This window comes from Crinia signifera, chromosome 2, assembly GCF_055691185.1.
Source record: "Crinia signifera chromosome 2, ASM5569118v1, whole genome shotgun sequence".
NCBI lineage: Eukaryota > Metazoa > Chordata > Amphibia > Anura > Myobatrachidae > Crinia > Crinia signifera.
The window spans coordinates 184,562,184-184,576,858 of NC_139218.1; the positions used below are offsets into that span (position 1 = coordinate 184,562,184).

Genomic DNA, 14,675 nt, shown 5'->3' on the forward strand with positions numbered 1-14,675 from the left:
ATTTATCTCCACTTAATCTCTTCGCTTAATACATCTGCCCCACTGACAGTTATGTGCTTATTGCCTGGATCACCATTTATATACATAGTTACATATAGAAGGTAAGGCTGAAAAAAGACTTACGTCCAACTGGTTCAACCTGGTTATGCTATATATTATGTTATACTAATTTAAGGACTGATTTTGTTACTTAGATATAACCCTGGATATTTTTGGCCAGTAAATGACTGTCCAACCTCATTTTGAACGTATTTATTGTGGTCGCTGATACAACTTCGCCTGGGAGTTCCAAAGTTTGACAGTTTCTAAGAAATTTTTCCTGCCCGCTGAAGAAAATCTTTTTTCTTCTTGCCTATACTCATGCCCCCTGGTCCTATTTTCCATTCTAGAAGAAAAAAGGGATTTAGGTAGTTCCTTGTGTTGGCCCCTAATATATTTATACATGTTGAGCATGTCCCCCCTTAGACGTCTCTTTTCTAATGTTAATAGTCCCAACTTACTTAGTCTTTCCTCATAGGTTAATTTCTCCAATCCCCTAACAAGCTTTGTTGCTCTTCTTTGTATTTTTTCTAATTCAGCGATATCCTTCTTGTAGTGTGGCGCCCAGAACTGTACTCCATATTCGAGGTGAGGTCTAACCAATGCCTTGTACAGGGGCATAATCACTTTTGGGTCCCTAGTTTCCATACCCCTTTTGATGCATGCTAGAATTTTGTTAGCCTTTTTTGCTGCTAAGTCAGACACGCTACACTTGAGCCACAATGGCTCTTGAGGTTGAATGTGAGATAAATGAGATATTTAAGTTTCATGGGTCTCTCCAGAAAAAAACGTTTGATGATGCCAAAATGAATAGTAACAATAAAAATAAATAATGTATAAAGGTTGTATATTTTTATGTGAACAACAAGATTTGATTATGTATGTTTATATATGTTAAAGTTTATAAAGGTCCGCAGTCCACAGAGCCCGATATACAGAAATACATGCTCAAATTACCTGACCGGTGATTAACCAGGTGCATCCACAGATGCAACCTAATTGAAGTTTCCCACTGATTGGACAGTTCACCTTTTTAAACCTGGTCAGACAACAGATAGACCATCTTCTGAGGAAACAGTCAGATTTACTACAGACGGAGAAACGCGTCAAGAATCTATCTTATTCCGACACCCGCTTCTTTTTGAGACAGCCCAAATTACCACCTATTGGCTGCCCAGTTCCCAACCCAGCCAGACCGATCCCATCCTGTTACAGCGGCACAGCAGCACTAAGAGGCGTCCTTCCATCTTGGACACCCGGGTGAGAGTTACCATCCTGCCGTGTCAGCTCCCAGCGCCGGCTCCCCCAACATCGGGGCCACGCTGGTTGTTCAGCAGACCGGTCACCACCCGCTTCCAGAGTGTCTGCCCCTGGCGAGAGTTACCATCCCATCTCCGCGTCAGCTCCCAGCACCGGCTCCCTCAACCTCAGGGCTACACTGGTTGATAGCAGACCGGCCACCACCTACATCTGGAGTGTCTGCTCCCGGTACCGGCTCCCTTACCATCGGAGCAACACTGGTGGAAGCGGACACCAAAGCACTGGATCTCTGCTGCATTTCCATCACTCACACCAGCCGGTAATATATACCAATACAAACATTGAATTTGTACAACTAACAACTACTACAGCAACTGTATTATAAAGGGAACTTCTATATTGCCATTATCCATTTGGGAACTCCAATATTATTGGCAACGCAATACCAGCATGGGCTCTAAGTGGTGTTAGTCGGAACCAATATTTTATTGTGTATATGTATGTATTTTTAGTCTTTAATTTTACTGTGTAATTACTGTATTGAATAATATTAAGTAAAGAATAATAACAAAGATCAACACAGTGCGCTCTCTTTTATCTTGTCGTATTTTGTATTGCCACAAAGACCTATTGGTCTTTTTTGGGAGCAGCATATGAGCTGTGGAATATATATATATATATATAAATTAATTTATTTTTTTATATATTATAATTGCGCCTGATTTACCCATCTGGGTATTTGCTTGTTCGGTTTTTTTTGCTGCTACGTTACAATGGGCGCTGCACCCCATCTTGGGGTCTATTAGGACTCCAAGATCCTTTTCGAGTTCTGAATTACCTAGTACCTCACCACTAAGGGTATAACTTGCACACTGGTTGTGTCTCCCCAGGTGCATGACCTTACATTTATTTCCGTTGAACTTCATTTTCCACTTGTCGGCCCATTCCTCTAGGTTTTCTAGATCCTTTTGAAGTGTGGTAACATCCTCCGATGACTTGATAACTTTGCTTAGCTTTGTATTATCCGTGAAGATGGAAACATTGCTGAGTAACACTATCCCAATATCGTTAATAAGAATGTTAAACAAAATGGGCCCCAAGACTGAATTCTGTGGCACTCCACTTAGTACCTGTGTTGTTTCTGATACTGCCCCGTTCACAGACACAAGTTTGTGTTTTTCACTCAATAAATGAGCCTCTACTTTGTAAAATGGTTCAGGAAGAGTATGGTTTGAACAGGATGTTACCAGACTTGTAATATAAGAAATATTTATTTAGAGTTTATAAAAAAATAATAATTTAAAACCAAAATATATTCCTTACTCATTTGGTCAAATAAACACTTTGTTAGCTTTTTCATATGCAGCATTCCATAGGTAATCCAATGTGCTATGAAAAGTGGCACAGGAGCATGGATACAGATATTGATGTACTCCCTATAAATTCTATTCAGTCCTAAACGCTGGAAAATGATCTAGAACAAACAGTATTTACTTGAACAAAATGCAAATGCCATTGTATGTGCCAAAGTGGCTTAATGTAAGAGCAGCTCCAGTCTACAAAGGCACAGCTCATAGGTTTGATTGTAGAAGCTCCATTACCTACATCTCCCTATGAGCATCTGCTTCTATAGTAGTCAATCAAGTGACACTGGGCCTGATTCAGAGCTGCAAATTCAATTATAGGACGACTGTGCATTTTAAACTGTGTGCATGTGCTAGCCGTCTGTACACCGGAAGTAGCGAAGGCTAGCCTTTTCTGTCCGTAAGCAGGGTGACTGTCACCCTGCGATCGATTGTGTACGATGACCCAGCTTTTTCTGGTAGTGTCCCAGAAAACACAGACCTTCCCCGGCCTTTAACGTCATCAACAGCCTCCTTCCCACGGCCTTCGCAGCGGTAAGTCTAGACTTAAATCGGTGCTTGTGATCAGGGTGGCATCCATTCAATGGCCAATGATTATGAATGGATTTCCCCATGTGCATGGCTGGGAACGCATTACTAGCTGTGCACATGGATGGGATTTTACTCAAGCAGGATGGCGTGGAGCAGTCTTTACCTGCTCGCTGAGCTCCAAAAACTCACAGACCAGCGAGCAGGTCTGAATCATAACGTGCTTGCCTTGCCCAATAGCAAGGTAAGCACCGTATGATGGTTTTTAAAAAAATAATGATTAATAGGCCATGCTATATAGTAGAAATAGAGCTCCAAGGATGGTGCTACTTTTTTATAGTGTCCAGGTTCACAAATCTTTACTGGAGTTATATCAGCTGTACAGTATATTCCTCATTAGCAGAGTCCTCTGCCTCAGTGCAGACTGTCCAATGCTTCCTCTTCCACTGTTCGCATCTCATTTTCAACATATTTCTCTTGAAACGCCAGAGTTCTTTTAACAGTATATGTTAAGGTCTATATTGCAGAGGTAGAAGACACACATGACATAAGAGATTATGGGGCAGATTTATTAAGCTTTGGGAAGAGATAAACTGGAGATAAAGCAGAGAAAAGGTAAAAGGAGATAAAGCACCAGCCAATCAGCTCCCAACTGTTTTTTTTCAAACACAGCTGATTGGCTGGTGCTTTATCTCCTTTTACTTTTTCTCCGCGTTATCTTCAGTTTATCTCTTCTCCAAGCTTAATAAATCTGCCCCTATATACTGTATATCTATCTTATATAAAAAAAAAAAACAACCTTTAAGACATTAGGCTTCAAAAAAGAAGCTAAAAGTAATAAATAGATAAGAGGGTCTATCAATATATATGTGTGAGGACCTCAGCCATCAAAGCTGATTAAATATATTTCTGGATGGCAAACGCCTCCATTTTGACGTAGCTCAGCTGAAACCGGTAAATTTAAGTGTAGTGTTTGTTAATTTACTTGCGTAATATTTATCGATACTCACTACACTTCCAGCAAGCAGAAAACAAGTGGCGGCTCCCTGCACCACTATTTTAAAAGTAACAAGCATGGTGTCAGCCTTTATGTATGGACTGTGAGTCTAAAGACCCGCACACAATGGCCGATTTTGAGCTGAAAGCAGCTGACTTTTGCCATTTGAGCTGCTTTCAGATAAAATGGCGCTCAGCATGTAAAGCCCAGCTATGAATGCTCCTGCATCATCTCCGGCCACCAATCTGCTGGTATTACCAGCAGATGAGTGACATGATGGACGGCTTTCCATAGCGCCCTGCTAAGAAAAGCTGTCCACCCCAGGGGAAATAGCTGAGACGGGCAAAAATCGCTCAGCGTTAGCAGTCAGAAACCTGATGTTTAACTAGGTTAATATTTTTCAATCTGGTAAAACAGAAAGATTAGGTAAATCAAACAGTCCATGCAAAGGTGTCTTTGCATAGCAAAGTAAAAAAAAATCTATATCATATATGTTCATTTCTATGGTGGCCTCTTTTTTCTCTTTATAGGGCACATGTATTAAGCCTTAACAAGAGATAAATGCAAGGGTGATAAAGAGAGATAAACGTCCAGCCAATCACCAGCTAACTGCCACGTGTTTGAAAAAAGTAAATTAGGAGGGGATTGGCTGGACATTTATCTCTCTTTATCACCCTTGCATTTATCTCTTGTTAAGACAGTTGCACATTAATTGAAAAATGAAGTTCGAAATATCAGCACACAGTTTGGAATGGAAAAAAATAGATACATATATATATGTGTGTGTAAAAACCATATTACACATTGTGCATATACCTATTTATTTATGTTTGTCATCGTGGCATGAGACCCTTTCAAAGAGAGAAAAGGGACCAATAAATTATAAATGAGCTTTGTAATGTCACGTTTAGGCAGCGGTTCTCAAACTGTGGGTCCTGACCCCAAAGTGGGTCTCGGCCTTCTCAGCATGGGGTTGCGACTTCATGTTGCTGACCATTAGGCTGTTGACTTCTCTAATCTCAGTCAATGATTCAAGGAGTCTGAACTGAGATTCGATTGCTATGCAATCTTTGCTAACTCAATTCATGCTATCTACATTCGATTTGCACTATATAGACATTGCTGCCCTGTCTATTTGGCTTTTCGATTTCAGCTGAACGGGAGCGCGAATCGGCATCGAATCGGGAAAGAAAGCTTAAAAACAGGTTCTATCTCCATCCGTTGTATATGTGATCCCGATTGATCTGGACTATATAGTCAAAATCGAATGTCAAATTGTACCGTGTGTACACATCATAACTTTCTAGTTGGACACGGATAAATAAATATTTATTCTGATCAATTTATTTTCTTTCTATACACACAAACATGCTAAAAATAAATAGGCCATTAGGATACGATGTGAAATGGAAGTCTGCCCCCACTACAGCAGACATAAGATTTCCAGGTGATCGGTTTTCCACCCCAAAGCAGAACCCACTTGCTTTATCCACAGCTGCCAGAACTCTCTTCATACTTTGTTCATCCTAAGAATAAAATAAAGGATTAGGCTAAACCTCACTGTACTCCTCAGGTATAGCAACATTTCTATCGCATATACAATGGTATGCGATTTAAAATTGTATAAGCACCCTATAGGGTTTTCCCATGTTAAAAGTGGCCCCTATAACTTAATTAAACTATGTTAAAAACACCCCCAAGGGCACCCCCACTATCAACGCCAACCCGAAGCGTGGTGAGCGCAGCGAGCCCGCGAGGGGCGGCGGTACGTGACCTACAACCTTTTCATATCCCCACTATCCACGTCGGCATGGAGTTGATTTTATATATAGTGTGGTGAGCACAGCGAGCCACCGAGCCCGAAGCGTGGCGAGTGCAGCGAGCCCCGCGGAATACATGTAAAGTAATACGCATGCACACGCCATGCTTCGGGCTCGGTGGCTCGACACACTATATAAGATCAATTCCACTCCGACGTGGATAGTAGGGGTATGAAAAGGTTGTAGGACGTGTCTCGCCGGGCTTCGGGCTCGGTGGCTCGCCACACTATATAAAATCAGCTCCACGCCGACGTGGATAGTGGGGGTATGAAAAGGTCATAGGACGCGTACCGCCGCCACTCGCAACACTTCGGGTTCACGTTCATAGTGGGGGTGCATTTAACATTGTAAGCCCCCATTAGGGTGCTTATACATTTAAACATCGTATAGGGGGCTTATACAATTTTAAATCGAATCGCAGTGCATCGGGTGTATGCCATGCGATGCGATGATATGTCGTGCGACCAAATATCGTGGGCGCCGTGCTAGTACACATGTACCCAAGTTTGTTTCACCTCATGTGGGAGACCATGACCTAGAACAGTTATTCATAAATTCAGTCCTCAAGGCACCCCAAATATCCAGGTTTTAGTGATATCACAGTTTGTGCACAGATGGTATAATCAAACTGACTGAGGCACTAACTCAGTCACCTGTGTATGCATGGATTTGCTTAAAATCAGTTCTCCCTACAAAATAACTAACCTCATCACATTCAACCCCTTTACCCAATGGGGCATACACACAGGTCGTTTGTATAGCTATTTCTAAGCAACCTGACTAGATCCCTTACAAATCAAGCAGAGCTCACTGTGTACTAAATGCAAGCAGTGTAAATCTAGTAGACGCCAGTGATCTTTTCACCAGAGAACACTGGCCATGCCAGGTGGCTCAGCACACATTGCTGGTGCATTGCATGTGTACTAAGTTATCTGTGCTACACTATGCTCCGTTGCCCCATGTGTAAGCCACATAACATCTATCTTCCACCCTGGTCACCCTTAAAGATCGCACTCCAGCTCCCCCTATACACTTGTATGGTCAGATTAAAGGCCTCCATACACTAGTGCCTTGATGGCTAACCTTGACACTTCAGCTGTTGTTGAACTACACATCTTAGCTTGCTCTGCATCAGATTTAACATGGCCAAATAGCAAAACTGAAGCCGAGCATGCTGGGATGTGTAGTTCAACAACAGCTGGAGTGTCAACGTTAGTCATCAAGGCACTAGAAGGATGTGGCCCTTTTCCACACAATATCAACCCATCTGGCTGAAAAATCATTTGAAAAGTGTCAAATCGTATGTCATTTACCTCAGATTCCAATCCGATGCAAGGTCCCCTGCGCATTGGATTAGACCTGGAGATGATCAACGCTGCAACAAGGATGCATTGTATCACGTGGCAGTGAATGGCATCACATACAGTACATTGTATGTATAAGGACCACATAGGATGTATCCTATGAGATCTAGCCCCCCCAGGGAACCTAGCAAGGTCTGTCTGAGTGTTTTACCTCAGTGTATTAGTTATGCGGTAGATAAAACAATATTCTCAGTCTCTCTAGCCTTGGTGTCACACTCAATGCCACTCTAGATTTCCATATTCTGCTAAACCCAAATGAAATTTACTGAGGTTGCTCCAAATAATAGATACAGGAATATTGTTGGGTCCAAACCTCTTCTCTTTTACTTTAAAGCATTCAATTTATAAGTGCAGCATAGGAATGTCAATTGTTACATAGCTCATTATGAAAGTTTTCCATGATGGAATGGGCAAAAGTTAGTGATGGTGACACATCTGGATCAATACTGCAAGAAACTTGCTTTGTTTTATATATAAATTGGGTTGTTTTGTGTATTACAAAAAATAAATGTACCCTCTACTGTAAAATAAAAACATACTTAAAAACATCTAAAGGCCGCCATCCACTAGTGCGATATGGCCACTTTATATGCGATACCGATGCATTGCAATCCTTTTCATGCGATTGCAATGGGAGTTCCCATGTGTCAGAGGAGAGGTCATTAATATTTGTTGCAAGCCATAGCCCTTGCTGGGATTGCATGCAAAGGGACCGTATACGATGCATCATATGCAATCCAGTCACCCGCCGGGTGAGTTGGAGGGGTATCACATGTGAGATACTGCATTCGATACTGCATTCGATACCTCGCCCTAGTGCCTTGATGGCTAACCTTGACACTCCAGCTGTTGTTGAACTACACATCCCAGCATGCTCTGCATCAGATTTAGAATGGCCAAATAGCAAAACTGAAGCAGAGCATGCTGGGATGTGTAGTTCAACAACATTTGGAGTGTCAAGGTTAGTAATCAAGGCACTAGTGGATGGCGGCCTTACGTTTTCTGACCAGTATAGATATACAAGACATGCAACATTGCCCTTTTACAATGCCTGCAGTACAGTTTTGTTTTTATTTTACAGCTGGGATACATAAGTCTCATTACATCACTGTAGTGCCTTCCTCCATGCAAACCTTTCCATGTCTGTCTCTCCTGACCTTGATGCTGAGTGGCATGAATGACACCAGTCCATAATCTTGGATGACCTCAGCTAGTTTCTCATGAAGCCTACTGTGCCGCCGGAAAAACGGATCAGAAGTCAAATGCTTCACCAGATAGGAAAGATCCATAACCTCTGTGTAGTAATCAATATTAAAAGCTGCAAAGAGAATAAGAGTTGTCAATTTGATAGGATTAATTATGTTAATGGGATATATATATATATATACATACATATACACACATATACACATATATATATATATATATATATATATATATATATATATATATATATACACACACACACACACACACACACACACACACATATACATACACACATACATACATACACACTGTATCAGGTATTCCTTAATGCTGGGTCTTCTGATTAGAATGTCACTCAGTTTGCAACAGACTTAACCTAAACCTCCTGTTGAATGATTTCCTTGATCATACTATATCTATGTATACCTGACCAATCATTCTAATCAAGCTCCCATGATGCTTCCCAGCCTCACCAAGGCGACCATACTGTTCAATAAGATCCATCTTGGAAAGGATGTTGATGTGTGGCAGCTGCACATGAAGCATGGTGCCCAAAGAAGTACACAGGACAGAGATGAACTTGGCTGGGTCTGTACAATAGTGAGAGTCCACAAGGTGTACTGCACACAGCTGAAAAGACAAAAATGCAAAGAAAAATAAGCAGTTCTCACTTCCATCTCCCTGTGCAACATCACAGAAAATACCTGCTAGTTTACAGAAAGGACCCCTCAGGTAAATAATTTATATTATGATGCTGCATATATATATGCATATATATATATATATATATATATATATATATATATATATATATATATATATATATATATATATATATATATATATATATATATATATATATATCTCTCAAGAAATGGGTTCAGAGTGCGCTAAACCTTAATAATAAAAACAACATACGTTCAAAATACTATTTAATAAAAATGCCCCCAGGGCTTAGCAATGTGCATTTAGGTATTTTAATACAGATCAAATATTCTGAAGAGATAAAAAGGTCCTCTTATTGAACTAATGGTCAGTCAAACAATGTAGTTAATCCAACGCGTTTCATCATATAGTTGACTTCATCAGAGGCTAAGGGGGGGGGGGTACATCAGTTGTATAGGATGACCACCCAATAATCTTATATGGAATGGTATTCCTCAAAAAGATATAGTGGTCCTACAAACAATAGTCCTTTGGTGATATTGGTAAGTGGAACTGGTCAAAATTTGAGAGATGTCTGAGTAGATCTTCAAAGTTTAGAGGGAATTAAATCATTCAAGTTGGTGAAGCTAGGCACTAAGAGGTTTGTCAGTAATCAGCAATAATATAGTGGTCCAGTGAGGACGGTGTGCACAGTTTAACTCCTGTGGCAGGAACCCCAAAATGTTTGTCTAACTGGATTAAAAATATCCACTGGTTTCACCATTCTACAAGCTTCTGAGTGCCACTTCTTCAATCTACATATATTCTGAGGGTCGCTATCCTTCACAAGGGAGCACCGGGGCAGGTACCTATAAACCCGAGTGACAGGTCCTCCCCATAGTGCATATAATTATATCTACAAAAATACCTTGGTCACGGATTTCGAAGGCAAGGGATAGAAAAAGGGTGACTGTTTCAAGCCCAATGTGCGGTTTACAAAAACCTTTATAATCAGCTATTCTTTCACTGCTCAGGATGAACTAATTACCCCAGTACACATACACCCTTTCTGATGCTCAATCTATCTTTGGGGGTTATTCAGATTTGGTCGCAGTTGAGCAAATTTGCAATTTGTTCCATTATCGAATGACTGAGCATGCCTATGGATCATAGCTTCCATGCGCAAGCCCAAATAGCAATAGAAATAGTGGAAATATCTAATCCAGTGGTCAGGGAACTCTGTCCTCATTACCCCAAGCAGTGCATGTTTTGCAGGTCTCCTCACAGAATCACAAGTGAAATAATTAACTCCACCTGCGGACCTTATAAAATGTGTATGTGAGTAATTATTACACCTGTGCATCTGCTGGGTTACCAGCAAAACATGCACTGTGTGGGGTAATGAGGACCGAGTTCCCTGACCACTGATCTAATCAGTCGCCTCACAATTTAACGGACAGGAAGCCGGCGTTTGGGGGGGGGGGGGGGGGGTGGAAAATGAAAATTTCCTGGGCCTGTCAGAAAAAAATGCAGATATGCCCAGGCATTTTAATTGAGGATCTGTGTCACCAGCACCGGAATCAATCAGCCTGTCTCTGTTGCAGAGTTGTGGAAGGGTTAGGAGTTGCTAGCATTTGCACAGACTGAAAAAATCATTCTCTAGTGAGTGAATTGCGTATGGATGCGCGACAGGATACCAGATAGCAACATTTTACAATTTACTTTTATATGTAGATCAGCAATCAGGCCCTGTGCCCAAACAATTGAAAACCATTGCTCTGGTCCTGCTACAGACACCATGCCTAATACAATTTACTGACTCATACTAAACTGCCTTACTTGCCATATGCAGTTGTCCTCACACCTCCACATATCAAATGTCGGGTCACCCCCGGGATTTGGACCTGGATCAGGTCCAGGAGCAACTTTGCAATAAAGCATGCCCTGTCAGCACCCGGCATATGAGGCGGAGCAGAGGTGCATTATGCAGGGGAGAAGGCAGCACTAGCGTTGCTTCCTCCTCCATAGCAGTGAACGGGATCGAGGTCACTCGACCCAGGATTCCTGTTCAGACTGCCAAGCAACCTGTCTCTGACCCACGTAAGACACTGAAAGGGCCTTTCACACCGCATGCTCACCCAGGTGGACAGGGCAAAAAGCCAGGGTACACCCAGGGATATTTGTGCAGTGTGGAAGGGGGTATTATTGAGTTTAGTAACCGAAGGAATAAGTTTGGAGCTATTGATACGCAGGAGGTAGCACCTTACCAGTATGAAGAAGACTGGGAATATAACAAAGAAAAGGAACACAACAGGGAGTGAGCCAGACACCCCACCAGTGGGTGACATTGCCTCAGAAAGGGTAGCTATAGGAAACATCAAGAAGACTACATAATCTGTGACCGAGGAACAGAACCATTAGTAGCACAGTGAGAAACTGCATGAGGGGATTATTTGCTTCAGCAGGTGGTGGTGAAATCATGAGAGTCGTAGCTATAAACGTATGAGGACATTAATGCAGGATCAGTAACACCTTGTAAGAAATCCCTGAGCGTCTTCTGGGGGGGGGGATGGGTTGGAATCCCGCCGTTGAAAATTCCGACACTTTCTCCCTCCGTGGGTGTCCATGACACCCATAGAGGGAGAATAAATTAGTGTGCCGAGCGCAGCGAGGCACTGGGCCCGCTGCGTGGCGAGATCCACGCCCCCCCCCCCTGTCGGGATTTCGGCGGTCGGGATTTTGAACGTTGGGATTTCGTATGTATTCCCTTCTGGGCATAGTTGCCAATTCAGTTTATAACCGGAGGATTTGGGGCTTTTTTTGCTGCTTGTTTTGGGGACTTTTTTTTTTGGGTACCACTGAACTGGATAATTGCCTCAATTAGTAATTTGAGCATTCAACACAGATTGTCACTGGCATATGAGAGGTTGTGGAATAACTAGAGGCTTAAAGAAATGCTGGTGGCTAATTCATTATGGGCTAGATGCACTAAGCTTCAAAACCTATAAAAGGAGAGTGATAAACAGACAGCCAATCAGCTCCTGCCTGCCATGTCACAGACTGTTTGAAAAATGTCAGAAGGAGCTGATTAGTTGGTTGTTTATCACTCTGCATTTTATCACTTTTGATGCTTGGTGCATCTGGCCCTTATACGGCCTACACACATGCCGATATTAAGGCATTTTCTAAGCGATTTTGCTTAGTTTGGCAAAGTCGCTTAGCAAATGCCCTCACATCGGTGTATGTGTGGGGGCTATATCGGCATCCGTGCGCGTCTTTATCGCTGGCCGAGATTGATGGACAGTGTCCATCAATCTCAGCATCGGCAGGGTTCTCCCACCAGAGAACACTGGCGCTGTCTGCTCGCTTAGCACACAGAGCTGACCGCTCGCTCTGTGTGTGGGCTGTCAGCTCTGTGTGCTAGGCGATAGCGGCGCAGCACAGCCCGACCTAGCATAGCTAGGTAGCCCTGCACACATCGCAATGTGTGTAGGGCCCATTAGTCTGCTGTTACCATCTGTAGAGCTGGGTACAAACTATGCAATAAAGGTAAACTATACGCATTACAATATCAGTGCATGCCCACTATAACATTAAAAGTGCATGCTCCTGTGGGTCATTAATGACCCCCTCCCCTATCATCTGAGCATGCAGTCAAATCGGTCTATAACGATGTTTTTGATGGGGGGCTGGGTGACATCACTGAATTATATCATTGAGGGGCAGATTTATTAAGCTCAGTGAAGTGATAAAGTGTCTGGTTTTTATCACCGGCAAATCAGCTCCTAACTGTGAAGATACAGGCTTGGTTTGCAAAATGACAGGTAGGAGCTGATTGGCCGGTGATAAAAACCAGACACTATCACTTCACCGAGCGCAATAAATCTACCCCTCAGTGTTTTAGCACTATGGGCGGGATGTATCAACATACATCCCCGCCCTTCGCACGGCAGCCGCCGCGATGCTACCGCATATGTACTAACATATGCGGCCAGCATCGGGCTGCGGTAACGGAGACCCCCGCGATACCTGTGATGTGGGCTGCGGGGGTCTCCGTCACCTCCCGGCGGCTGCCAGCGTCCCCCTGCATCTCCTCCTCCCCCCTGAAGCCGGATGTCCTCCCGGCTGTCACACCAGGGGGAGGAGGAGGTTAAAGGAGGACGGGAGGGGGGGGGTGGCGATACCCTGGCCTGCGAAAACGGGGCGAACCGGTGATAGTACATAGGAAAATGGGCTTGTTTTTCAATCATCAGTTGCTTTTTTTTTAATTGCAGGGTTGGCTATTACAGAGTTGGCTTCTGAGTCACTTGCTGCCTTAGAAGTGCTACTATTTAATACAACTACACAGTGGATAGCGCCTCACCCGCAGGCCCCAGGTCTCCAGCTGCCTTAGTATACCGGGCAGGGATGGGTGATGGGTGTAAAGCTCCACTTGCCCCGGGCAATCAAACAGCAGGTAAGAACCCCGTAGGCTGAGCAGACGGTCCCGGAGCCAGTCCAGGTTCCCCTGCAAATACTCCATGCAGTAGAGCAGGGCACCGTTCGGTCCTAGGTGCAGCTCAGACATCACCTCCGTCAGGGCAAGCAGCTCCCGCAGGGAGACAGCCGCCCCGGGCACTTCTTCTCCAGCCGGGTCCAGGTTGATGATGGCAGCCGGGCGGCCCATGCTAGTGAGCAGGGCATGTATGGCGCGGACATAGGTGCTCTTCCCGGAGCCGGGGGGGCCGATCACCGCCTGTCCAAAGCCGAGCAGCGGCCGCTGATCGCCGCCACTGGCTACCGCCATGATGAGCGAGCACCGGGCCGGCCACAAACAGGCTCAGCTGCCAGCTAGTGATGCATGTGCAGCTCCAGGCGGCAGTCTAACGTGACGTCACAGTCCACAGACGGACATCTTTGTACCATGTGACTACTTAAATGCTGGGGCGGGAGTCATGTGTTGTGTGTTTTTCCTGAACTTCCTGTGTTTGTGAAAGCAAGCTGTAGAACTTAAGCGCCAGTTCTTGTTTAGGGGTGGGCTTTATGTGTGTATGACTATGTTAGGGATGGCCATCGGCACATCCCCCATCGATGGTTGCCATCGATGGCTTCTAGAGCAGGAACCATCGATAGCTATAAACCATTCTACCTCACACCATCGATGGTTCCTGCCATCGCTTAGCCGCGCATGTGCACAGCAACGGGACGGGTCGCTGCTGGCAGCCTGCCTGGCCGGGATCCGCGCAGAAGAAACTTTAGCCATCAATCCAGTTTAAGTTACTTTTGCGCATGCCGCTGGACGCAATGACGCTGCGCACGCAGTGTGCATGCGCCCCCAACTTTTACCATCGGAAGCCATACATCGATGGCATATAACTATTCGACCATCCACTATCGATGCCCAAAACATCGAGCAATAGGTCCCAACCATCGAAGTTTTGGGAACATCGATAGTCGATGGCCATCCCTA

The 14,675-nt window shown here is 43.9% G+C and overlaps 1 protein-coding gene across 2 annotated transcripts; it reads right to left on the bottom strand.

Moving 5' to 3' along the window:
• Positions 1 to 2,551: 2,551 nt before the first annotated feature.
• On the bottom strand, positions 2,552 to 14,129 carry GPN2 (GPN-loop GTPase 2). 2 transcript variants are annotated; one of them, XM_083173307.1, is made up of 5 exons: positions 13,590 to 14,129; positions 9,055 to 9,211; positions 8,506 to 8,690; positions 5,587 to 5,714; positions 2,552 to 3,684 (listed from the first exon to the last, which is right to left on the bottom strand). In XM_083173307.1, the coding sequence occupies exons 1-5, from the start codon at positions 14,010 to 14,012 to the stop codon at positions 3,606 to 3,608; spliced, it is 972 nt and encodes a 323-aa protein (XP_083029433.1). In that variant the 5' UTR covers positions 14,013 to 14,129; the 3' UTR covers positions 2,552 to 3,605. The 2 variants fall into 2 exon arrangements, with proteins under 2 accessions (XP_083029433.1, XP_083029434.1); XM_083173308.1 differs by having other exon boundaries at positions 8,530 to 8,690; positions 13,590 to 14,125.
• Between the last annotated feature and the right edge of the window lie 546 nt (positions 14,130 to 14,675).

Bases quoted from the DNA above. Each gene is read 5' to 3' on its own strand.
- GPN2 (XM_083173307.1), bottom strand. From the start codon at position 14,012: ATGGCGGTAGCCAGTGGCGGCGATCAGCGGCCGCTGCTCGGCTTTGGA. The intron at 5,715-8,505 runs GTTTGCATGGAG...TTTTATTCTTAG, and splicing joins GGAGAGACAGACATGGAAAG to GATGAACAAAGTATGAAGAG. The intron at 3,685-5,586 runs GTATCCTAATGG...TACTGTTAAAAG, and splicing joins GCAGACTTCCATTTCACATC to AACTCTGGCGTTTCAAGAGA.